The sequence below is a fragment of the Hemitrygon akajei genome, chromosome 19 (genome assembly GCF_048418815.1).
Source record: "Hemitrygon akajei chromosome 19, sHemAka1.3, whole genome shotgun sequence".
NCBI lineage: Eukaryota > Metazoa > Chordata > Chondrichthyes > Myliobatiformes > Dasyatidae > Hemitrygon > Hemitrygon akajei.
This window is the reverse complement of record NC_133142.1, coordinates 21,229,184-21,256,774: the sequence shown is the minus strand read 5'-3', so window position 1 is coordinate 21,256,774 and position 27,591 is coordinate 21,229,184. Positions and strand designations below refer to the sequence as shown.

The window sequence follows — 27,591 nt, the reverse complement described above, 5'->3', positions numbered from 1 at the left end:
CAAGGTCATGTTATACATTAATGCAGTTTCTAACTCCGTCTCTGATTGTGGAAGAAAATCCTACATTCTTAAAGTGCTGCCCTGTTCTCCCACCACTCCGCACTAATTTTCCTCATTTCATCTAATATCCATGCTCTTCATCCTCAAACTAGTGGAAGTCATCCGGTTCTATCAACTGTGTCCTAGCCTTACAAATATTAAAAGATCACTTAGTGTTTTGTACTGAAAAGAAAAAAATGAAAATCACTTTTTCAAACGATGACCCACCTCTGACTTTGGTTTCACAGGATGTTATTGATTAATCTTGCTCTCTAAATAGTCCACCAAGCCTACCAGATATACAAAGAAACAGTCACTGCAAAGATGAGGAATCTATTAAGCTGATAGACTCAACAAGAACTTGGGTCTTATGTAACCATTAGACTAAATCAATCCTGGACCAGTCATCATGACAAATAACAGAATATCTATGAGAACCTTGGCTGAGAAGTTGTCCAGCAGACTATTTAAAACACAAAACCACACTCACAGATCATCAGCCACCATTTCGTACCATCACCAGCTAATTCTCCTCTGACATTTAGACTACAACTGTCTCTAAATATGTGCTGACAGTTGATCTGAACCAGGAGCTGTTTCGAGATTTCTACTTCTCAGCTGGACTCAAACCCACGTTACAGATGAAATGATGCACTGGTGTTGGTTTGTGGAAGGACCGCTTGAAGCTGACACAATAACTCTGCTTGCTGATCTAGAGAAATAAGTATCAAACTTACCCTTCACTGTGAAATCAGAATTCCACCAACTGCAAAGATTGAATTCCACCAGGAATCTAGCAAAAATTACAAAGGAACATTGTTAGGACTTCTATAGAAATTACCTCACTAAATCATTAAATCTGCTCTGGCCAAGAGTATCAAGCCTTATTTGACAATGTACTGCAGTGAAAAAAAAAGTTAAAAAGTTTTGTTGTATTGCTTTTTCAAAAGTTATTTCTGCTTTAACAAGTGAAGTAAACTTGATTATGTACTTTTCCCAAATTAATAATACAAAACATTGTTATTATTTTAATTATTATAATAAAGAACACATCTACATCTGAACTTTTTGAGCAGCTACAAGGAAGATATTGTTAAGCTGACAGAGAGAAACTGAAAAATTAAAAGCTTCCTGCAAAGGAGATCTTGCCACACATAAATCTCAGGTAGAATTGATTATTATTAAATGGCGCTCTTTGTAAATGGATGGCTGTTTTATACTTCAATTCCAAAAAAAAACATGATTTGTTGTATGCTGGAAAACAAAATGAATGAATCTAATTTTAGTGACGTATTTGTGGTTAAGGAAAAAGGTGCACTTTGGTTAGCAAAAGGAATTAACTTTATTTAATATTTTCAGCTATTGTCCTAAAGCAGGGGTGGTGAACCTTTTTGAGAGCATGCGTCCACATTGCCAATAATCTTCTAAAAAATTTTCTCGTGTGACACGGTAATTTTGAACAGATATCATTGTTAATTAATTAGTAACAATAATTATGAACCTTTTTAAGGAAATAAAGAATGAGTTCTGTTGCTTATATTGTTTACTATTAATAAAAATAAGACAGAGACAGATTGAAATAAATGAAGTATTTTAGAAAACCTGCTCAAAAATTATTAATCTTTTAAAGAGAACTGAAAAATAGCATCATTTCTAAATAATATTATTATAAGAAAAGTAGTGAAATTAAGGGCTTTGGTGAAAATTTACAGAGGTTTAAGGGAAAATAAACACACTTTACTCTCTGAGATTTCTGTTGCTGCATTAACAATGACAAATATTTTTATATCCAGCTTGTATTTGCTTGCTTTGAGATCTATGCACATAACACTAGTTCCAACAGTAAGTCTACTACTATACTTTGACTTGACCAAGTTCATCACTGCCTCTCCAAGTCCAACTTTATCTCCCTGTTATGAGAGGTGGTAACAGCCAACAGGGCTCTGGTGAAGCTGTATAAGTCAATCCCCTTCACAGCGGATACAATGGATTACAGAAGCATTGATGAGCTCCAACCAAACCATCGACTTTGGACAATGGAGGTGGTAGGTCATCAATGGCCTATCCTCCACTGGGAGCTAAGGGCCCAAGAAGTTTATCACTGGAAGCAATGACTCCCATGAATATCCATAGATGTGCTAAACTACATGATGTGTTCACTGTTAATATTACTGAATATCTTGTGTTCACTCACAAACGACAGAAGAAGAAAAATATAAACAGAGTGAAGCCAATGCCAATTGGCCCATCTGTCTACTATCCAAATACTGATGTGCACACCAGGATTTTAAAACATCTAACATCACTCATTCTCGCAACAGTCTAGCTGGCACCAAGCCAGCGTGAAACATCTATGAAATCATCTCACTACTCGGGTTTATATTTTTAAAAATTAACCGCGTCATTTGGTAGTAAAGATAATTATGTATCATTTTATTATGGGTGGGATTTAAAGAATCAAGGGGCGGCACTGCATGCTGAATCCTAACAAAATTTTTGCACACGCTATCTTGGGCATGGATGCCATAGGCTCACCATCCCATTACAAGCAATAAATGAAGGGTTAAATTTAGATAAGACAAAGTTGAGCGTTAATGTGCAACACATAAGTTTATAGAATATTTATTGAAATATGAATTATGAGCACCTTAAAACGACAATTTCTGATGAAAGATTTTAAAGTCTAGGTTCAGTTTAGACAGTCAATCACATCAATGAGCCAAACAAAACATTAAAAAGCAGGCTACATAAAATATTACAGCCAAGAACAAGGGTGCAGGATAATCATAAATGTGACAGACTAGAGGTAAACATGGCAATAGTTAGATTTAGACTGGCAGTTTATCAGTAGAGATAAACTCTGTTACACCTGGCTGGAGGCAGCTCACCAAGGCGGAACACGAGGCAGGTCCATCTAAAGGGAAGAGATCAGTGCCTTTTTCTATAGGTACTGTAGGCTGGGTTGTTATGTCTGAAGTGCAATGTTTTATTTATTCTGGTGATACAGGGCGGAATAGGCTCTTCCTATCCTGCGACCTACACCACCAGCTATCCACAATTTAACCCTAGCCTACATATGAACATAAGAATTAGGAGCAGGAGTAGGCCATCTGGCCTGTTGAGCCTGCTCTGCTATTCAGTAAGATCATGGACTCACCTACCTGCTTTCCCCCCATAATCCTTAATTCCCCTACTATGCAAAAATCTATCCAGCCTTGCGTTAAACATATTTACTGAGGTAGCGTCCACTGCTACATTAGACAGAGAATTCCACAGACTCATCACTGTTTGGGAAAAGCAGATCCTCCTCACCTCCATCCGAAATTTCCTCCCCTAAATCTTGAGGCTAATCCTGGCCAATTTATAATGACCAATTAACCTACTAACCAGTATGTCTTTGGATTGTGGAAGGAAACCGGAGTACCCGGAGGAAACCCATACACACACAGCATGCGCTTACGAAGCCTGCTTCTAGAGGACGCCAGAATTGAACCCCGAACTCCGACACCCTGAGCTGTACTAGCATTGCGCTAACCACTACACCACGTTTGCTCATCAGGCTTAAACTGCACAAGGAATTTCATCTCATGATGAACTGCACTGAGGTGCATCCACGTTCTGCATTTTTGGATATAACCTCAGGGCTCCCATCGTGAATGGCTTATTTACAAAGTGGTAATGGAATGTTTTATGGAAGTTCCTCAATATCTAACAAATCAAAGTGGCACAGAGAGGCCCTGTCGATCTTGTGTGAACCTTGCTCAGGCAATATTCTATTGAATGCAAACCCCAAAGAAACTAAATTCCACAAGAGATTTTGGCTTGGAGCTGATAGAGGGAAATAGTTGTGGGGCTGTAGGGTAGGAGACAAGGAATGAAGACCAGAAGATTTCGGGAAAGGGGTACTGAGGAGGCGGAGCTAGGCAGTTATGGCGCCCAATGGTGACTCCTTTGCTTGCATCTTCAGAAACAGTCTTATTTCCATCTTTAATATATCTATTTTTCCCTTTCAGGGTTCTTTTGAAGACTCTGTCCTGGAGTTACACGCTGACTACGGTTCTTTGTGGGAATGGGACCCGCTCTCAGGGTTCCACAATCGGCCGCTGTTCGGCATGCCAAAGTCTAGGCCTAAGATTTCAGCATGGTTTCAGAAGCCTAGGATCTTGAGTAATTGGAAATGGGCGAATCAAGGGTTGGTGTTGCCACAGGAGATCTGTGTGTGGTTGGGGGAGTCGGAACATCCGCTGTGTGTCTGGGGACACGGGATCCTTGTGATCTCCAGGCACAGAGCTCGGAAAAAGCGACGTAACAGACTTTTAACATCGTAATCCAGCCAGTTGTTTGTTATGTCTCCCCGCTTGCTGGAAAATGGAATGGAGTCACCTCTTTCTCCCTTATTAGGAGAGAGAGAGCCTGCAGCATGTCGAATTATGGGGTGAACAATGTAGTCTCTGGGTTAACAGCAAGTCTGTGTGTCTTTGCTATTGCTTTGCTCACATTTGAGTGGCTGGTAGCGGGTGTGCTTTATTTTTGCCGGTAGGGGAAGGGGGATTATTGCTTGCTGCCACTTACACGCGGGAGCGAGGAGCTGAGGGAACTTTGGGGTTCTAATTTTTAACTGTTGTTCATTCTTTGGGGCATTCCTTTGTTTTCGTAGATAGTTGCAAAGAAAAAGCATTTCAGGATGCATATTGTATACACTTCTCTGACATTAAATGAACCTTCGAAACTTTGAACCTTTGAACATCAAGGGAAAGAAGATTACAGGAATGGACAAAGGAAATGGCAACAAAGTTAAGACATTAGAAGTGGACACGTGACTAGATAGAGGGAGTTGGACAAGATCAAGGAAGTAAAGCACAAGGCCAGATGAGAGGATTACACATAGTCAGGTGTGGGAGGTTGGATGGGAGGAGAAGAAATCAGATCCATTATCGGGTTAAAAATACACTGAGAAGACCTACCCACTAGATGTTTGTGCTCCTGGGACCCCCAGCTGCAGAATGGATAAGTACTTTAAAGAACACTAAAGCAGATCAGCATCAGAACGCGTTCAAATGCTACCAAGGTGTATGCATGTGATACGGACAGAGGACCCAGAAACTCTTGTAAGTTCATAAGGTATAGTGTGTTCTTTATGTAAAATGCAAATATGATGAACTACCCTAAAGAATTACTAGCATTTAGCAAGTGCACACTGCTTTTTACCTCAAAGATTCCTAACCAGTTTCATGAAGAAATCAAGGTAGAAAAAGTCAGTCTGGTCATGTAAAATAATGCAAGCTCTTGGCTTATATTGTATTTCAAATAATCCAGATCGCACATGATGTTGTGTATCAGGTGCTGGTTCACATCTCCTGACTTCTATATTCTCAGCAGATGGAGCGAACTTTTGAGTTACGTTAGAGCTCTGGCAAAGGAAACCATTTTGTCTCAAACTGGAATTAAATCATTGTGCCCTGAAGATCTCTTCCCCAGAGAGGAACAGAAGTCACTGAAGCCTGCATGCTTCAGAACGAGTATGCTTGAGAAAGACAAAATGCTGCTTTCAAATTCAGCAAATGTACCCACCAATGAACTCCAAATATATGAAATTTCTGAACACTGAGAGATTTTGAGAGTTCCAGTTTATGTCTATGTATTATTTTCATTACACAAGTTAACAAATTTTTGACTTCCTTCTGCTTTCAACCCAACTCAGTTGTACACATGATCCAAGGTGCTTCATTGCAAAAGTATTTTGCCAGCTGAGTACTATAGAGTAAGAAAATAACTACCATGGATCATGTTAGTTGAGAAACCTGCCCAGAGTGAAGTTGCTTTAAGAGAAAAATGATAAAATGTCATTCTCAATGTCCTTTAAAACAGTGCTGTGTTATGATCCATTTTTTCCAAATACAGCTGCATCCAGTTTACCACAGGAGACAAGGAAGTATGTAAATGAGTACACTATATGAAACTGATTATTTTGACAACAGACCAAGGACTCAGTTAAGATATCATTGATTTGATGTGATCTCTATCAGATTACTCCCGAGGTAATGTGACAATAATGGTTAATTTTCCATTGGAACAAGCTGTCGGTATTCCATACTGTCCATTCACTGGTACACACAATTCTTCTGAAGTTCAAAGCAAAACCCTTGCGTAATAGTAAGATTATGAGCATACCATTAGTATTTCACAATTCTGGCTGGTTCATACTCTCAATTAAAATATAATGACACTGCAATTGGGACAAGTACTGTTTCTTTGTTCTGTGTTGTGCGGTGGAACATAGCTTAATTCCCTAAATAACCAGCTTTCTAATGATTCATTCCATTAAAATGCCCAAGAGATAATCTTTTAAGGACAAATGCATGGTAATGGTTATGGGAAATATGGGAGTTCCTTGGACTTTGCAGGCAGGTCTAATGATGACCAACTATAATGTTTGAATCATAGAATGATGTAACATGGGAGACATCTATTTGCTCCACATTTACGCAAATCACTGCGATGATTGTGACTGAACATATTTCCACGTAGCTGTACTAAACAAAACCCAAGATTCTGGGAAATGGAGCAATGCCACAAAATTAAAACAAAGCAATAGCTGAAATATTTAGCAGGTTATGCAACACTCTGTGAAAGGAGCTGTTCAGGAAGGCTAACTAGAATAATTGTGTCTGATACTTACAGGAAGATTGGGATGGTGGGAGGTACGAGCAGTAGTAGAAATCCAAGGCAAAACTGTTGAATGCGATCTCGGCAAATGGAAACCATTGCCGGTTGGCGGAGTAGGATGGGATTGGAGAGAATGGTTGTGAGGGTCATTGTGAGTTGCTGTTATGACAAGTTGAAACAATTAATCCCAGGTTGACTTACACTGAGTAGACATTGTTCCTATTAGAGTCTCAAATGTTCTAGGGCAAACCATTTAAATAATCATGCTTTGGGATGTGCTGGTAAGTTTTCAGATTTGTGTGGTGTTACTAAATGAAGTTTTAGTTCATCTTCCAGCTTTGTCTTATCTCCAGATTTCAGGTCTCATCAGTAGTTATAGGGAGCAAACACAACAGGTTGGTGACTGTGGGCTGCCAGAAGTGATTGTTACAAGAAATGGCACATTGTGCACTTAGTATTCCAGTAATATTTGAGCAATATTGTAAATATATTGTTTGATTAAGCATTTGTTGTTATTTACATAATGCATTTCAGTAGAATTACGCAAATTGCATGCATCATCATGCCACCATGGGATTAGTACATACTTCGCTTAATGTGAAAAAAACCAAGTTAGACTCGCATTCCTGGATCCCTTAATTTCCTTTTAATTAGTTTCATGTTTTGGTATTACAAAACATAACAATGTTAACAAGAAAGTTTTAAACAAATCTGAGATGACTGCCTACCTGCTGAAGCTCAGAGAGATGTTAATTTTTTAAAAATGTGCAGCAAGAAATGGTCAAGTGAAATAAACATCATAGCAGTGTCCCTTTGGGAACAGAAAGTGTCAAGTTAAAGAAAGAGGCAGAAAATGGAATAATTCATGGATTCACAAACTGAATACTGGGTGATAATAAATCAGAACAGATAAATGGCTGGCTACATCAGAAAGATTAACACATTTGATTACACAACAGATTAAAGCAAATGAAGTAGCCAATGAGAAACAAGTACCAATTTTGCTGAGTGCATTGGGTTAAAGGTATACAGTTCACTTTGAAGTTTAACTGCTCCAACCAAACCAGCTGAAGAGAGCTTTGCTGATATTGTGAAAGTAATGCAGGAACTTGCTAGAACACTTTAGGCTTCATATGCAGAATCAAAAGGAAGGGGAGACCATTTCAGCATACATGCCTGAACATTCCAGTTTGGTAATTGGCTGATGCACAGAGAATGTTTAGCTTGTGGAATCTCACAAGACAAAATTCACAAACAGCTCCTACAATTTACATTTAAAAGAGCAGTTAAAATAGCTGTATCAATGGCAACAGCACGCCGGCTCAAAATTGAATTCCAGTCAGGAATGAAAGTAGGTGTGAACAAAATTGCAATATCTAAATAAAATCCAGCCTGGCCAAACAAATATGATAATGAGAGCGACACAAGACTGAGTAGCCTTGAGATTTATTATGTGAAAACTAACAATAGACCAGCAGTATGGCTTACGCCAGAAATGTATGATGAATTGGACACCGACTCAGCTGTTTCAGTCATTTCACAAAATGAGTTTGAATGGCATTTCAAAGACATTGAACTGAAGCCTGTAAATGTCCAGCAAAGAACTTATACCGGGAAAAAAAGGTAACTCCTGTGGGAACGAACAGGAGGGCCAGCATTGCTGGGGTGTGAGTGGCTGAGTTGCATGCCACATCCTCTGCAAGAGAGTGAACTGAAAGCAAATCAAGATAGGCCACAACTGCCTCCATGCTGTGCACCGTGAACCGTTGCCCAACAGAGGGCAAGCAGGTCATTGTGTCCATCTCCGTGCCTCTGGTTGGAAAGCGTATTGGACCAAGGAAGGACCATGCTGCTCAGAGGAATTGTGAAAGTGATAAAAGCAGTGGTCCGACTACAACAGTTTTTGTAGGCAACCTATCTGATTAAGCAGTTTCTTGTGAAAGTAAATTGGTTGTAAGCTGGAAGACAGCTCAAGAAGCTGCAGGAAAGTTGCAAGCATTCAGCTATTGCGAGTATAAAGAACCAGAGTCTAGTCTGCGTGCATTGAAATTATTGCATGAACTTATTAGAATTGTTGCAAAATGCTGACACAAAATCCCAGCTAAATGCAAGGCCAAAAAGAAAGGAACCAATGGAGATACAAAAGCAGATTTGTCAGATGATGTTGTGGATGAGGAAACCAAGAGGAGAGATCAGATCGTAAAGGGACCAATAGAAGGATTAATAAGAGAATACTCCAGTGAACTAAATGCACCTTCCCAAGACCAAGATGCACTCCCTAGAAAGAAGAAAAAGGAAAAGGGAGTGGATGACACAAGTGCCATGGAAATGGAAGAGGATAAACAAGAACTAATTTCTTGAGAAATTAGCAAATTCAGAGATACTCATGAGAAACAAAAAAAAGGCAAGATAAAGAAAGACAAGTTGAAAAGGAAAGAAGATAGAGAGAAAGAACATGAGCAAGGAAAAGAAAGGCATGAAAGAGTGAAGGAATGTGAGAAAGTAAAAAGGGATCAAGAGAAAGAGAGAGAAAGAAGCTAGGATCAAAGTAGACCCAGAGGAAATAAAAACAAGAAAATGAGAAGATAGGTGTCAAGAGCAGTCAAGACCATTTCATGCAGTCTCAGAGACAACACCTTCAACTACTACAGAGAAAGCCCCACCCAGAACCTGAGATTATTTCACAGACACAAGTCATTCCCTGCCAACCAGAACGATCCCCTTTGGTAATGGATGCGGGGGGGGGGGGTGGTGGGTAGGGGACTGAGCACAATTTCAGACTGAGACAGTGACACAGTGCTGATCAAATAACTTCAAACTTCACTTCATCAGTCAGAAGCACCAAGTACAACCATCTTGCCACATTCACTTGTTCAGATTCCAACTAAAATACACAGGCAATTTAAGAGTTCGCAGAGAATATTACAAAAGGGCTTCAGATAAGCTGTCACACAAGATCCAAGGCTTCAGGAGAAAATTGGGCAAGTCAGTCCACTAAACAAAGGGGTTGTTTTCACAGGCTAGATCCCAGGTAAGTAATTCCACAAAGAATGACTAACTCTAACAGTTGATTCTTACAAGCAGAGTAAGTATCAAGACTAAGCAACTGGTAGACTCAGCCACCAGCCTTAAACACCTCTCAATCAGTCTCAGGTACACCTCATAATCCAAATGAAATTCCTCCTTGTGATTAGGGATGAGGATCTCCACCCAAACAGATGACATCGTTGCTGCAGGACGTGTCAGCGCCATCTGCTGGGCACTTAAGGTGTTACACCCTTGTCAGGAAAGACATTATCCCAAAAAAGTAATACATCCTCCACAATGATTAAATCTTTAGCCTAAATGGGACAATTTAAAATTTACTAGGCAGAGGATGTCTATATTGTAGTTGCATTATATAATATTCTGTTCATACAGTATGTGTACAGTACTGTGCAAAAGTCTTAGGGACCCTAGCTATATATATGTGCCTAAGACTTTTGCACAGTACTGTATATATGTTAAGATGCATCTATTTTATGTTGGAGTTTATAGCTAAGCTGTGAGAAGTATTGTGTATTTAATATATCAGTAATATTTGAATAATATTGTAAAGGTCTTCTTTGATTAAGCATTCTTTGTTGTTTACATAATGCATTGTGGGTTATAGTCAAGCCAACACAGCAGTTGCTCTGTAGCAAAAGATTTTGCTTGCACTGTGCTGGTCAGGGGAGGACTCCTGATCCACGTGGCTCAAAATAAAACACCTCCTTGTTTGAGCAGGTTACTTCTGACTTCCTTTGTGCGCTGGGTTTAAATCAAGATTTACATGACCTCCAGGATCCAAGAAAGGGAGCTTCATTAACATTATTATAGATTGTGTCCCGATTGGCTACTTGGGTGCTTATGATGTTTAGATGAGAAGAGGAAGCTTTAATGGCAGTTGATGTGTCTAAACGTTTGCTGATTTAGTTACCTTCCCTACCCTCAGTTTTCTGTTGTGGCTGTGGGTGAACGATGGTGGTGGGGGGAATGAGGCGGGGTGGGGTGGGGTGGGGAGGAGGGAAATAAAATTTTGAATTCCCTTGCCTGTTACCTCTCATCACATCTGTAAGTATGGATACACCTGCAGTTCCTCTTCAGTAAGGTCTTTGACATACATCTGAGATAATGCTAAGAAGTATCATGCTTGAGTTTTATAGAGAGGCTGGTGAAAATGCAATTCTCATTAAGGAGAAAGTTTTAAATGAAGATAGCACAGCATGTTTAAAGTCATGATACTTTAAGCAGAAAGGTAAGCAACAGTTATTTCCACTAGCAAAAGCTGTGGTTACTAGAGGAGATAATTATTGTATTTGATAATACACAGTGCCTATGAAAAGTATTCACTGCCCCCCCCCCCCCGGAAGTTTTCATGTTTTATTGTTTTACAACATTGAATAACAGAGAATTTAATTTGGCTTTGTTTGACACTGATCAACAGAAAAAGACTCTTTTGTGTCAAAGAGAAAAAAAGGTGTCTACAAAGTGATCAAATTAATTACAAATATAAAACACAAAATAATTGATTGCATAAGTATTCACCGTCTTTAATAGAAGTCACATAATTAGTTAAGATGTTCTTGCTATACGTAAACCTGTGTGCAGTCAAGGTGTTTCAATTGTTTGTAGTAAAAATACACCTGTATCTGGAAGGTCCAAATGCTGGTGAGTCTGTATCCTGGCAAAAACTACACCATGAAGACAAGAACACACCAAGCAACTCTGCTAAAAGGTTATTGAAAAACACAAGTCAGGAGGTGGTTACAAGAAAATTTCCAAGTCATTGAGTATCCCCTGGAGTACAGTTAAGTCAATCATCAAGAAGTGGAAGGGATATGGCACAGCTATAAGTCTGGCTAGAGCAGGCCATCCTCAAAAACTGAGTGACCATGCAAGAAGAGGACTAGTGAGGGAGGCCACCAAGAGGCCTATGACAACTCTGAAGGAGTTACAAGCTTCAGTGGCTGAGATGGGAGAGACTACGCATACAACTGTTGCCTGGGTGCTTCACAACTTTAAGGGAGAGTGGCAAAGAGAAAGCCACTGTTGAAAATAACTCACATGAAATCTCAGCTCGAGTTTGCCAGAAGACATGTGGGAGACTCTGAAGCCAGCTGGAAGCAAGTTCTATGGTCTGATGAAACCGAAATTGAGCTTTCGGCCATCAGACTGAACACTGCATCATGTTGTGGGGATGCTTCACTGCAGAAGGCCCTGGAAGGCTTGTGAAGGTAGAGGGTAAAATGAATGCAGCAAAATACAGGAAATCCTGGAGGAAAACCTGATGGAGTCTGCAAGAGAACTGTGACTTGGAAGAAGATTTGTTTTCCAGCAAGACAAAGCCAAAACTACACAGGAATGGCTTAAAAACAACAAAGTTAATGTCCTGGTGGCCAAGTCAGAGTCTAGACCTCAATCCAATTGAGAATTTGTGGCTGGACTTGATAAGGGCTATTCACTCATGAACACCATGCAATCTGACAGAGCTTGAGCAGTTTTGTAAAGAAGAATGGGGAAAAATTGCCGTGTCCAGATGGGCAAAGCTGATAGAGACCTATCCACACAGTCTCAAGTCTGTAATTGCTGCCAAAGGTGCACCTAGTAAATACTGACTTGAAGGGGGTGAGTGATTAAGCAATCAATTATTTTGTGTTTATTAATTGTAATAAATTCAGACCAATTCATAGAAATTTGCCTTCACTTTGACATGAAAGATTCTTTTCTGTTGATCCGTGTCAAAAGTCCAAATTAAATCCACTGTGATTTAATGTTGTAAAACAATAAAATATGAAAACTGCCAAGTGGGGTGAATACTTCTATAGGCACTGTAAAAAGAATTTCCTTTATTCAATAAATTGATATGATCTAGAATTTGTTGATAGAAAGATCTTCAGAAGCAGATTTAATTATCACTTCCAAAAAGAAATTGGAGAAATACTGAATAGAAAAGATCTGTAGGGATGTGGCAACCTAAGCAGAATAGAAGGACTTGTGAGACATTTCTTTTTAAGGTCTGGCACATGCATGATCTTCTGAATAGCTGTCATTTGCACTGTCACCTTCTATGATTATATTTTAACTGAATCTATCTATGTTACACAGCAGAAAGGCAATTCTAGTTGCAAAGAGTATGTCAAACTATGTCCTATCAATTACAACAATCCACTTCTCATTTATTCATTACATGAGTTCTGGCCCTGCTGATTTACCAAAGTCAAAATCTGGACTTGAATATTCCATGTGTGGATTTACCATTGAATTCTTTGTGATTGGAAAGGATGAGAACAGTGATTGTTCAATAACAATAATTCTCTCTTCCTTTTTTTTGCCAGATGGTTAGTTTCATTAATGTTGATTTGATGGGTCAGAAATAGACTCTACAAAATGGGCAAAAACTAAGAAACGTGTCCCTTGCATCAGGTCATTGAATTTTAATGCAGCTGGTTACATTTCTTTCCTTGAAGAAACATGCTTTGGAATGGAAAATGGGTCAATTGTCGATAAGAAGGGAAAAGTTAACCAGCCGTTCCTATAGGGCAGCTAATGTTTGTTCCCTCCTTTAACATTGCTCTGTATCCAAATCACCACTGTTATGGAACAATGATCAATGTAAGTGTGGAGACACCAAATAAATAGGAGGGAAATTTCTACACAGTAGGGGATACATTCTTTGTTTCTTATTTTGAAATTTACCAAGTTGGAACAATACTTTGTTTTAAAAATACATACAGTGAGCTTTCTTTCCCTTTTTAAATGCAGTGCTGTTTGACAGCAACCTCAATTTCACCAGAGGCGCATTAGATAAATCTTTCCATTTGTAGCATCTTGAAGTCTTTTGGTGCAGAGATTAAAGGCATCTAGCTCATTTGACGGATTTAGAAATCATTTTGTGATATAAACTAGACTAAAATGCCAAACACATGTCACTTTGAATCTTTAATAGACAGTAGCTGAAAGCTAAATTTTATCCATCAGTATTGAGGAGTTCTTAAATGTTGACTTTTTGAAATGAAATGCACTTATTATGCAGGCCTGGAATGCTGTTGTTTAATGGCGGTGGAGTATGTGGAAAAGCAGACATCACTCAAAGTAAAAGACAAAACCAATCTAAAACTAAAGCCTGTAAATCTTGGTGCTAGGTTTAATAAATGATAATTAAAGCACTTGTTTGAACATTTATAAAAATGCAGAGCTATACAAGTTCTTTGCAAGATCCTCACAGAAGAAAATGAATGAAACATTTATTTTAATAAGTCCGCATTTAATTGAATTGATAACTATAACTATTAAAAATGCTTGACTGCCAACAACTGTTAGCAATACAAATATTTAAACAAGATTCTTTACAACTATGATCAGCAACATCAGATATTATTATAAATACAATGAAAAGGGTCAATTAACATATGGTTTCCTGTTTGAATTTATAACCACTGAATTCAATATGAGTAACAAATCATAGTTCAGGACTCAACAGAAAATTTACTTACAAGATAAGTTCTGTCATAATCCACTTTACTGCAGCAAAGAAGACATAATAAGGCTGGAGAGAAGTAACTGAATTAGTTTAAGCAGCTGTGAATACTCGTCTCCATTAGCACCAACAAGTCAGAAAATCATGGAAATAGCTCATACCAAGATGTGGATTGTGCATGATCTTAGATATAAAAAGTTAAGGTTTAAAATGAGTTATACCAAAAAAGTAATCAGAGAGCAAGTTCATTGATCCCTGATTCTGCTGATCTAGAGTAATATTCCTTTAAAAATAACATTTTTTAATTAATTACTAAGGTACGGGCATCCATCTTGTTATGCTCTGTGACAATTAAATACAACTGAATAGATTCTAGTCCAGATCTACAGACAATCAGGAATTTCCCACCCTGGAATGGTATTGAAGTTATATATAGGCCAGATTGGGTTAAGGACAACTGTGTTCATACCTAAAGATCTTAAGTGGATCATTCATTTTACAATAAAGAACTGATGGGCTGGATTTGCCAATGGCTGACTGCTGACACTTGCAGTCCGGAAACTGCTCATGGTGCAGACCTGGTGTAGGATAAATCAGTCCAGTAATCTCAGTAGTTACCAGATAGAAATGTAAGAATAAACCATACTAAAACTTCAGTTACACCCAATTTTTAAAGAGTTTTCAGATTATTTAATTTTTAAAAACAATGCCTTTTAATGTTCTTAACAGATCTTTTAATGGTTTTTGAAAGACTCTGAATGACATAGGCAGCATAGTGATAAAGTTACTAGGGCCTGCCTCACATGGGAGAGTTTAATCCTGACCTCTTGCACTGTCTGTTTGTAGAGTTTGTACAAAGCTCTCCCAGTGAGCTTGGATTGCTATGCTTTCCTTGCACATCCCAAAGATATACTGTTAGGGTTGGTAGGTTAATTGATTGTTGTAAATTGGACCCAGGGAGTGACAGTATCTAAGGGGGAGATAGATTATAAAGAAAAATTAGTCAGCTAATGGGTTGGTTAGTATGGGCTCAATATGCTGAATAGCCTCCTTCTCTGTCATATGGGAATGTTGAGAAGAACTGAACAATTTTGACAGTTTCTTGACAGTTTTGTGGTTGACACTAGTTCTAATCTACCCAATTATGTTGTGCATGGCCTTCCAGTTGGGCGTAGGCCATTCTCAATGGGTACATCTTCCAATATGGATGAGTTCAGGAGAACTGCGTGTCACAATGCAGGCAGCACCATTTGGGTTCTTACATTTATGGTAATAGTTTTAATGAAATTTGTTTTGTTGTTTTCAGATCTTTTTATAAAAAAATTGAATCTAAATTCTCCAATGTTTGGTGGGATGCTCTACAAACATTTAATCTAGAGTTTTTAGATTAGTAGTTAACTAAAGTAACTACTGCAAAATGGTAATCCTAAAACTAGTTATTTTTAAAAATTATTTGTATGGAGCTACAGTCAGAAAAGACAGAAAATGTTGTTGCATTTACATTGTTCCTATTTATTAAGATTAAAAAGGTACAATATATCCCAAAGCAATTACCTATACATAGCTGGTGTAAGCAGTAACAATATCAATACGTTAACTACAAACAGTAAGACTCCATTTTCACATTGTCAATATCCTTATGCCACAAAAATTAAATGAAAGGTTTTTTAAATTTTAAGATTGCTAAAACTCATTTGAAAATCTAATAATGGGAACCTATTGAACTTTTTGAAATCGTCAAACCCCTACAAAAACATAACACCCCTAATTTGATTTCTTCGCTCAGTCTCAGTATATGGAGCATTTCTGTCACGCTCACTCTACTTACATCCAGTAAGCTATGTGCACTGTCGCTATTGTCTACGGTTGTTCTACACATGGCTTGGTAGTCATAAAGTGTTACTCTAAAAAAGAAAAGCAGAAAACTACTTAATGGGAAAAAAAACACAAGCAGATATTAAAAACCAAAATGAGAAACAATACTTCAACAACGAACTACCATAACATAAAATAATGGAACTGAAGAAAAGAGACAAAATACAATCGATCAAGGCATAGTAACAAATATAAAACACTATCACAATAAAAGTGTTCTTCCGCAAGGGATTGGTGAACATTCTCACCACCCAGTGAGTTCAGGAAAGCCAGAGGTTACAAACACATAATAATTTCCGTGCGGCAGACATTGATGGAAACGAGCTGGGTAACTAGACTTTCATTGGACAAGTGCTTCCTTATCCAATCCAAGTAACGAGAACTACAGTAGGTTGCTGATTGTCCTGAACCTGCAGGAACACATTACTTATAAAATGTACTTCTAATTTAATCAGAATTAGTTTCAAAGCGTTATTCAGTTCTGTATAGGCTGCTGTGCTGTGATGTTTTATTCTATTGGCAGAATAATCCTTTTAAAGGAAGTTATTTGTTAACATCAGGCCTGCATTGGCGGCCTCTATGCATGGTTTCTTCTCTAGCGGAGAATTACAATATTCAAACAACAAAACGTCAAGATTTTACGCTTGTGAAATATGATTTAAAATTCAGCATAGGAGAAAAATGTTGACATGTTCTTTTCAGCTTGCAAACTTCTACCCATCCCCAAAGGTCCTATTCTTCATTGAGGGAATGTACTGTGGTTTGCCATCTCCATGAGCATATCCCCAAAATATTATGTCTGAATCTGTCCAACCAGTTACAAAATCCTCAGAAAGCTGCTTCTGCTACTCTTAGCCCAGCAGAAATTCTTCAAAATTCCTGTTCTTCTAATCTTTGGAAGCTGTCCATAGCACATGAGTAACAAAGAAACTAAGTTGGCAGTGGCAGGGAACATGACCAAACCAATACTTTACAATCTCCATATTACCAATCATCCAAGAAGCTAGCCCTGACTTTACTTCCCTAATCTTATTTGAGTTTATTTAAACTATTGCCAACTCGAAGCTACTTGGAATATGGGTAAAGTGGATGGCAATATTAACTAACGTAGGAGCTATTAAGAAGCCAAGGGAAAGTTCCCTCACAAAGAATTCATTCTGAGGGTTTCCTAGCTACAACTGGAAGGGAAAGCGAATGCTAGAGATGGAGAGATGCAAGGGCACAAGGTTTCTTCTGCTGGTCAACTATGTTAAAAACGTCTGCCTTAACAGATGTATACCCGCTATTCTTCTCAGTTAAAGGTCTATTATAACATAGAAGACATTATCGGGTCATAAGATTTTAATGCTACTTATCCCCTGTTTCTCTGTGTCAACAGCTGTTCTGAACAACTTTCTTGCTGACTTAAAAGGAGCATCAAGCTCTGAATACATTGTGTGAATTATCCACTGACCTTTTTCATGTTGGACAGGTTGAGATACAATCAGGGATTTACAATGGAGAATTAAATTCCCATACACTGGAATCATTAAAGAAATAATCCTGATTATCTTGTTCAGTTTTATTTGTTGAATATTTTACCCTAATAAAGAAATATTTAGAATCATTGTAATTTTTAATACAATATTTGGAAAGTGACTCAAATTTAAAGCAGATGGTTTAGTTCCATCATGGATTATTCTTACCGTTTAAATGAGCCCATCATTAATAGTTTGTTCATAACAGCTCCTTCCACTTCACCAAAAAATGTTCCAGTCTAGGAAGAAAAGAAACAAGCAATTTTAAGGGGATTGAAAAGTACAAAATTCAAAGAGACTAACACTTGTGTTTGACATTTCCTAATGTGACAGTTACAAAGATAGGTTTTGGAGAGCTCATTAGCATTCAGAAATCACAGAAAACCCAAAAGTCAAGAAGGTTTATGAAAATAATGCACTGCATGAAAGATCAGACAAGGAAGCCAATACTACACATGAATTATGTAGCGCTCAGGTTTTAAAACAAATCTATAAATTTTGTAACACAATGCGAGGAAATAATAACAGCTTATATGTCATGTGGCAAGGAATTATTTATCAAGAAATAAATATTCCACATGACGTATAAATATCTGTTCCATCAAAGGGTTTGTCACTTTATAAAATGTGCTTTCTGATAGTAACAGAAGGAATTAAAATGCAATCTCAAATAGGAATTGAATAGTGCCTTTTGGAAATGATCACCACTTGGAAAGTAAAAATGTTTTAACCAGGTACAGCAGAATTTGGAAGAATTTGTATTCTTTATTAAAAGACATCTATTTTGAAATAAATGAAGCCCCTTTAGAAGAAATTTGCATCAGTAAAATGTTAAATCAAACATAGGCTGATGTAGAAATATATAGAAGTTTTTATTAAAGAGTTTATTTAGATTTCAATTATCTTCATATTAGGTTTCCTCTTATGGTAACTCCAAGTTAATTTTTACTACAGAAAGTTGCCCTCAGTACACAGTCCTTTGTGTGCAATATGATAGTTGCTGCACATTACATTACACTTCTTGAGTTTTACTGAGATGAACTGAAGTTTAGAATTGAAATACAACCAATAGCCTAACCTGGTTTACGTGTTCAGTACATATATTCAGTGGCCACTTTATTAGGTATAGAAATGGAACTCGATATGGATTTCTGTTGCTGTGGCCCATCCATTTCGACGTTCGACGTGTTGTGCATTCAGAGGTGCTTTTCTGTGCACCACTCTTGTAACCCATAGTTACTTGAGTCATTGTTGCCTTCCTGTCAGCTTGAATGAGACTCATCTCTCTCATTAACAAGGCATTTTCACCCACAGAACTGCCACTCTTTTGTTTATTTCTCTGTAAACTCTAGACTGTGGTTCCTGTAAATCCCAGTCACTTAGATCACATTTCCTCCTATTCTGATGTTTAGTCTGAATAATAACTGAACATCTTGACCAAGTTTGTGTACTTTGTGTGTGGAGTTGCCACCACGTGACTGGCTGATTAGATATTTGCATCAGCAAGCAAGTATGCAGGTGTACCTAATAAACTGGCCACTGATTGTATATCTAAGGGTGAAGATTAAGCCTTTCAGAACTTATAGAATTGACATTCATTGCAAAGCTAAAACAGTGATAGAGTTTATAAATTGAGGTAAATGAGAATCTTGACCTAGCTTTTTATAACCTTTGGCATTACTGTGCTCTGTACATCATACTGTACTTTGTTTTTTATGTAAAAATAAATGTTTATTTTTCTGTCAGAAATGATTATGTGAATAAAAACTTGTCCTGTGATATTATACAAGATCATTTAATTCAGGGGTTTCCTACCCGTTTTATGCCATGGATCAATACCCATTAAGCAAGAGGTCCGTGGACCCAGGTTGGGAACCCTGATCTAATTCATCAGGTTGGTTGAAAATTTTCATTAAGGTATCACCCATTTCATTTAACATTGGTGTTGTGAAAAAAGAGCACATTGTTATAAATATTATCTTATTTGTCTATAATGCATAAGTACGTCGCCATTCTGTGTATTTCATACTGATACACGGGATGACAGAGATTTTGTTTCCAGAGTACTTTTGGGTGTATCTTATGGATTTTGAGCTGCTGATCATGAAAATCACCATGAAACTTCCCTATTCAGCATGATTTTTGTTTAAATTTATTACTTCTATTCTTAATCTGTCAGAATAACTGATGCCAAGATTAAGGAAAGCATTTTTGTTGGTCCAGAAATCAAACAGGTCATTAATGACAGGCAGTTCGAGGAACCTCGAGTGGGACTGGAGAAAATTGTATGTAAGGTATTTAAGGCTATTGTTGAAACTCTTGTTTGGTAACTACAGAGCACCAAGCTATGTGCAGCTGGTTGACAACATGCTTCAAGCATACAAAACTGTGAAGTGCAACATGTCACTGAAGATTCATGTTCTGCATTCCCATGTAGACTTTTTCCCTGCAAGTCATGTCACTGTCAGTGATGAGCATGGAGAAAGGTTTCACCAGGACAGTGTGGTCATGGAGAAACGGTACCAGGGCAACTGGAATCCATTAATACTGGCTGATTATTGTTGGGCACTTAAGTGAGAAGCCTCAGACACTGAGTACAAATAAAAATCATCAATAAAACATTTTTAGCTTAGTTGAACTATTGCATTATGCAATTAAACGTATTATACGCAATAAATTTTCATTCCTTGTTTTTCCAAATTCCTGCATGATAAAAGTAGCCTGAAATTATTTTTGTATTCTGCTTCAAGTGGTCTATCATAAACAAAAAATATTCTGAGGAAGCAACATTTTCGAAAAAATTTGTTGTCCAATGATTTTATCCCTGCTTTGCTTATAATTCTATGTGAAGATGTGCATGCACATATTAGACTGGACTATGGCTAAATTCATCCATGCCTTGTTTTCACCCCCACCACTCTCTGCCCTGTGCACCATCATCTGACCTTCAGCCTATTCCAGACCTCCATCCTGCAACACACAGAACTAGAAGTCAAAGCTGTGTTCAGTATTAGAGGGGCAGGTCAGGGCACCAACAATCCCAATTCTCCTTAAAGTTCTCGATGAGCTATGAAGTTGAAATAGAACCATCATAAAGCTATGTTATTCCAGTGGCAAATCACTGAACAAGATTTGTACACTCTGTACAAAGGCTTTTCCTCTGTTAGTTCCACAATTGCAGAGAGCATCCAGGTTGGTAATAACTAGATAAAAGAGAAAAAGGAAAGGTTGTGATAGACTAGTTGGATATGGGGACAAGGTCTAAGGAAAGGACATTGGAAATTAGAAGCTGCTGGGATGATATGGCTGAGTCAGCTGGACAAATGATCAGGAACCAAGGACACAAAGAGTGAACACAAAGAAAACCACTTAACGAAAATATTTGTCAATCTCTCCAAAATCATTATTTCACCAGTTGTGGACCAGGTGAGGCTGGGTTTCTTTTAACTGAGCCAAAGCAAGCCTTTGCCTTCAATTTAATGCTGTTATTTTAGCATGATTACTAAATAGTGTCCACTGTCCTTGAATGTGCACAAGACTTTTGTGCAAGTTCCATAGAGCCATACTGAATGGAAACAATCTCTTTACTCAAATTGTTCACGTTGACCATGTTGTCCATTCATGCTAGTTCCTCTGCATTTGCCCCACAACTTTCTAAACCTTTCATATCCATGAACCCGTCCAACTCTCTCTTAAAAGTTTGTATTGTACCTCAACCACTTCCTCCGGCAGCTCATTTCACACAAGTACCAGTCTCTGCGTAAAACTTTGCTCCTCAAGCTCTTATTAAAGCTTTCTCCTCTCACCTTAAACTGGTGCCCTGTAGTTCTTGTTTCACTGACTCTGGGGGAGCAACATGGAGTGCAATTACCCTATCTATGCCCCATCATGATCTCTATAGCATCATCTCAGGTTCTCCTGCAGTCCAAGAATGTCCTAGCCTGTCCAATCTCTCCCTCGAAAAGCCTCTCAAGCTCACCCCCTACCCTCAACCCATATTCTAAAGATCAGTCCATTTTAGCCTTAAAAATGTTCAACAACTCCATCTCCGCATGAAAGTCAAGGAACTAATATCTGGAAATGTTCTTCCTGCCCATTCAGATAAAACTTCAATGTATAAAGCTGTAGTCAGATTCAGATATATTTATGAGATGTACATCAAAACATGCAATGAAATATGTTGTTTGCATTAACAAACAATACATCCAAGGATGTGCTGAGGGAAGCTGCAAGTGTTGCCACACATTCCAGTAACAGCATAGCAAACCCACAATGCTTGGCAGAACAACACAGAACACAGCAAGTGACAAGGCAGCAGAACTGCTCTCCTTCCTTCCTCCCACCCATCTACCCTAGTCACTCATGAATTGTTCATTATCTCGTCATGAACGCTAGGGCACACAAAATGTTGCCTGCAGTATGTGTAGCTTCCTATACCATATCACTGCATCTCTCTGATGTCCTCTGGGATGAGCGTGCCACAAGCTTAGTCCTCCTGTCCTTCTCTGGATGCAGAGGGACCAGAGATCCACACATACTCTGCACTTCCTCTGTCTGCCAGCTACCCACATTGACAGGCTGGCCGGATGCTTGGTGGAAAAGACAGAGGCAATAAACTGCTTGGTCGGATCTCCTGGGGGACTGTCACGGAATTTGAGATTTGGTAAAAAGAGGCAAAGCCGTTACTGTCAGCGATAAAGTGAGGGAAAAGTGATCATCAGAGGAAAGCTAAAGATTTCCTTGAGAACTGGGTTCAGCTCCAAAAGGTTCAACCTTACTTAATCGGCATCTCCTTGCAGCAAGGCTTGCCGCTGACATGGAAATCATGATTGGCTAGTGGAAGATGGGTTTCCCTTTTGAGATTATTAAAACACTTGTCTCCGAATGAATGTTTCACCTTTTTCTTTCATTTAGATTGTAGATTTGGGTAAGACTATCTCTATCAAGAAGAGACTGATTTTGTCCACAGTAAACTCAATCTTTCAGGGTGAAGAAGTATAAAGAGGAGGCATCGTGAAACTGAATTAGATTTTAAATATCAGAGGAAAAAGCTCTACTTGCCAAATGTCATGAAGTGGTAAGAGATTATATAAAACCAAAGGAAATACAGGCTAAAATGTGAAACCTGGTTGAAATCTTGCCAAGAGAAATAAATGCTGTGATAAAAGAGATATAAATAAGTGTGAAATGAAGCATGCAATGAATATCAAAGCAACATGAGCATTATGTAATGAATAAGGTAGTGAGCAACAATGTGAGAAAGGTATTGTAAATGCAAGTGAGGAAAATGCAGAGAAGTTCAATAATTACTTCGCAATAATCTTCATAGAAAAGGAAAATTACATACTTGGGAAATTAAGAGTGAATCAAATGAACCTCACCAAAAGTGGCATGTCAGCTGGATTGGGCATTTAAAACAATTGGGTGAGTACACCGAAGATGTATCAACAATATTCTTCTGTGTTTTCTTGTTTCAAAAATAATTTCTTTAAAAGTTATACAGTCACTATAATATTTAAGAAATCTGAAAAGGAATCTAAAGAATTATAGACCAGTTAGCCTGCAATCTTTTGTTAGCAATTAGTACAGACCATAATTAAGAACAGCCACATAGAAATTTTCAGTTGATCAGAAAAAAGCTATCATGCATGTTGAATCTTACAGGAAGTTTTCAAAAGGTGGCTCAAGGAGATGATGAACAAAGTTAGTTTATTCTGTTTATCTTGATTTGATTAAAGAAGAATGTTAACACTTGTGAGATAAAAAGATATATATTTGATTGAATGGTAAGGGAGACCAAAAATAGGAATAATGAAACAGTTTTCTAATCAGTAGTGTCACTAGTGAAATGAAGCATGCAAAGAATATCAAAGCAACATGAAAATATTACCATTATGTAAGGAATAAGGTGGTCAGGAACAACGTGAGAAGTATTGTAAATGAAAATGAGGAAAATGCAGAGAAGTTCAATAATTACTTTGCAATAATCTTCACTGAAAAGGAAAATTACATCTTAAGGAAATTAAGAGTGAAACAAATGAACCTCACCAAAAGTGGCATGTCAGCAGGATCGGGCATTTAAAGCAATTGGGTGAGAACACCAAAGATGTACCAACAATATTCTTCCATATTTTCTTGTTCCAAAAATAATTTCTTTAGAAGTTATACACTCACTATACTATTTAAGAAATGTGAAAGGGAATCCAAAGAATTATAGACCAATTACCCTGTTATCTCTTGTTGGCAATTAGTAGAATCTATAATTAAGAACAGCCACATAGAACATTTTCAGTTGATCAGTAAAAGCTATTGTGTTGCGGCGAAGGACAGAGCATGCATGATGAATCTTACAGAAAGTTTTGAAAAGGTGGCTCAAGGAGATGATGAACAAAGTTAGTTGATTTTATTTATTTTTTGATTAAAGAAGAAAGTTAATACTCATGAAATTTTTTTTTAAAATGCTTATTTGATTGATTGGTAAAAGAGACCAAAAGCAGGAATAATGGAAGAGTTTTCTGATCAGTGGTCTATCACTGGTGGAAGAACCTGAGTGGGGGGCAACCACATATCTAAGCATTCTGATTATGAAATTGATAGCACAAGTATCAGTGTAGATGGAAGCATAATGTTACAGAGGTACAGATGGATTAAATGCTTGGACAATGAAATTCAGTGTCAGCAAATATGAGTCAATCCATTTGGAACATAAAAACAGACAAATAGTAGTAACAGTGTAATTCAAAACAGACAAATTCTCAGACATATTAACTTGTCAACAGGTACAGGAAACAGATAGAAGCAAATTGAATGCTGGCCTTATCCAGAAGCAGGAATACATGGAGACAGAAGGAATGCTGAAGCTACAGAACAGCTTGGTTAAATCACTGTGAGCAGTTCTGACCGCCATATCTCAACGGCACAGCTTCATGAGTGTTGCAGCTTCTATTTATCAGGATGAAGCTTGGATACCAAGGATACATTACTCCAGGGGTTCCCAACCTTTTATATGCATGGACCAATACCATTAAGCAATGGGTCCATGAACCCCAGGTTGGGAACCTCTGAGTTACTCATACTAGGATAGTATAGAGTGGAATATAAAATATTCTATAGAATGCTTCACTACTGTCAAGTGTCTGTGATACTTCAAATTCCACAATCCCCATTATTCTTCTAGCCAGCCACTAATCAGCCATCATTCTTAAAATTCATCTCATTAAGAACCTGCTGATCATTTCTTATTTAGCCCCAGGTTCTACTTATCAAATGACCCCAGACACCTGCTCCCAAGGTACCTCAAAAATAAAGAGTTTTGTGTTTAAAATTGATTCTTGCCTTTCCCAATTTTGATCTGCTTAACCTTCCCCAGCTCTGATTCTGCCCTCTCCCTGGTGCCAAAGAACTCTCTGTCTGTCTGACTTAAGAAAACCATTTCCACACCCCAACCCCTCATCTTGATGCTAAAGATTCTTCAAGTCATATGGGGTCACTTTTCTAGAATTCCTCCCATGAACATCTCTAACTTTTCAGCATCCACTTGAACTTGAAAATCAATCTTCTTGCCAAAGCCTATCAACATTTTGAAGTTCATTGCAATATTATTTTTTGTTGATAATTATGTTTCTGCTCCTTTTAGTCCTCAAAAAATAAAAATAATTCTGTAAGTTATTATTCTGCAAGAGAGTTGAATTAGATTTTTATGGATATCAGGAGACAAATGGTTTTAAGCTATAATTTTACTCACTGTAAAGGATTGCCAAAGTGAATTGAGGGAATTTGGGTATTTCCCTTAACCCATGGTAGTGCAGCGGTTCACACTATTATAGCTCAGGGTGTTTTGGAGTTCAGAGTTCAATTCGGGCATCACATTATAAGGAGTTTGAATGTCCTTTCCATGGAATGCATGAGTTTTCCCCGGTTTCCTCCCACAGTCCAAAGAGAAACCCAGTGGGTTAATTGGTCATTGTAACTTGTCCCGTGATTAGGTTAGGGTTAATTGGGTTTGTCTGGGGTTGCGTGATATAGCTCAAAGGATCGGAAGGATCGACTCCACACTATATCGCTAAATAAATAAATTCCTATTCTCTTTGGATGGAATGACATGATCAAGTGGAAATCATATCCTTTGTGAAATGAAACATAGATCAGTTTCCTTGGCAATATTACTGGGATTACCTACACTTTGCCAGCAATTAAACTTAATTCAGCCATGCAGTTCAGTAAATTACATGACTTTGAAAATGGGTTATTCAGGATAGATGAATACATTGATTTGATCAAAATGCAACAACTGGCTTCTAATCGAGGCGACTTATATCAAATGCTTCTGCATTATTATCAGAAAACTGATACATGCAATAGTGAGGAATTAATTGAGGAATCTGATGAAAAATTAAGTAAAATTAAAGACTGCTCCAATTTTTATTTTAAGTGTTCTTTTCATTAAATATGAAACCTGCTTATGGGATGGTATTTCAGTGGGAAATCTGATTATATAATCTCCAAATCAACACACAATGTGTGTTGGAAATAGGAAACACATGGATTTCCCATCACAAGGTTATTTGCATGAAGACCAATTACTCCTATTCAAACATGATTAAAAAATTTATTTTGTCTTTATTTTATTTGACTGTCTATTTGAGCATCGGTTTATGGACGGGCAAGATCCTCCTTCTGTTTCCAATTCCAGTTTGGGCTGAAGTTTCAGAGGAGCGATCAAAAAACATTTAGCTATTTGACTATGTCAAATATTTTGATCTTTCTAAATTTAATATAACTGTTTATTTAAAAAAAATATCTTCTAGTTTTTAGGAATGCTTGCATAAGGAACCAACAGGTGGATTGAATTAAAAAAATATAACATCTCTCAGTTGTTTCAAGAGTCTGCATTTAGTTGTGGGAAATTAATCCCAAGTATAATTAAATCCATTCTTTTCCATGCCTGATGTTATGAACACATTATATTTTATTGCAAGCCTACACACAATCCACAATCACTCAGATTATTTAAAATACTACTTGATCTTCCATGGTGTTGCTCAAAAAAATAAACAAATATTGAATACAATTTGGAATTCTGAAAAGTTCTAAATAATTACTTCGGATTGGTCTTCTTGATAGAAGACAAGAAAACATCCCAGTATTAATGGAAAATCAAGGGCCTATAGGGAGGGACGAAACAAAAAAAAAGTCAACCCTATTATTAAAAAAAAAACCAGGGAAACGAAGTCGCATGGATTAGTTGGCTTGCAAGCTAGGATCTAATCAGGCTGCAGAGATAGCAAATGCACTTGGATTTCTTGGATTCTGGAGAGGTCTCAGAAGACTAGAAGACCATAATTGTAACTCCACTTTTCAAAGACAGGACGAAAGAGAAAACACGGACTAGAGACCAAATTATCCGAATATCTGTCAATGTGTAAGTGCTGGAATTCATTATTGTCGGAGTTTTGTGCTGTTCTCTACCTACATCGTATCCTGTGTTGCGCATTTATTATGTTAATTATGGTAGTTAGTCACATGGGTGGGGCGTGATAAAAACGTAGGGAATAAGTAATGTATTCACGCTTTGTTCTGGGCTGTTTGGTTCTGGGGACTGCCGGGTGTCATATCTTTTGTTGACTGCTTAATTTTGTTTAATTTACATTTAATTGCATATCGCTTCAAGGTTGTTTGTTTTGCTAGTTGCTAATTAAGGATTGAATACATTTCTTCGACTTTGTGGGAAATTATAATTTGATTGATCGGAGGACAGGTCAGACAAGACAACTCCCTGTGTGGTCACTGGCAGTGGTACTGGCTTATTAGAATATCTGCTTCAATTATTAGGAGACAATATCAGGACATTGAGAATATCACAAGACAGCTAAGCAACATGATTTTATGAAAGGGAAATTTGTGCCTGATAAATGAGCTGGAGTACTTTGAGGACATAAAGAATAGAATGGATATACGGAAGCCAGTAGATGTAATATGTTGGAATTTCCAGACGGC

At 37.7% G+C, this 27,591-nt stretch overlaps 1 protein-coding gene across 5 annotated transcripts in view; it reads right to left on the bottom strand.

The window, feature by feature from the left end:
- The window catches only part of cacna2d3a (calcium channel, voltage-dependent, alpha 2/delta subunit 3a), a 782,368-nt gene that overhangs the window by 92,510 nt on the left and 662,267 nt on the right, over positions 1-27,591 (bottom strand). For 3 of the 5 annotated variants that reach the window (XM_073072211.1, XM_073072212.1, XM_073072213.1), the window contains 4 exons: positions 17,764-17,834; positions 16,032-16,107; positions 14,220-14,272; positions 777-832 (listed from right to left, as the gene is read on the bottom strand). In XM_073072211.1, the coding sequence (XP_072928312.1) occupies positions 777-832; positions 14,220-14,272; positions 16,032-16,107; positions 17,764-17,834 (256 nt within the window). Of the gene's footprint in view, positions 1-776; positions 833-14,219; positions 14,273-16,031; positions 16,108-17,531; positions 17,661-17,763; positions 17,835-27,591 lie in introns of those variants that run through there. The other 2 variants (XM_073072215.1, XM_073072214.1) reach the window with 2 other exon arrangements.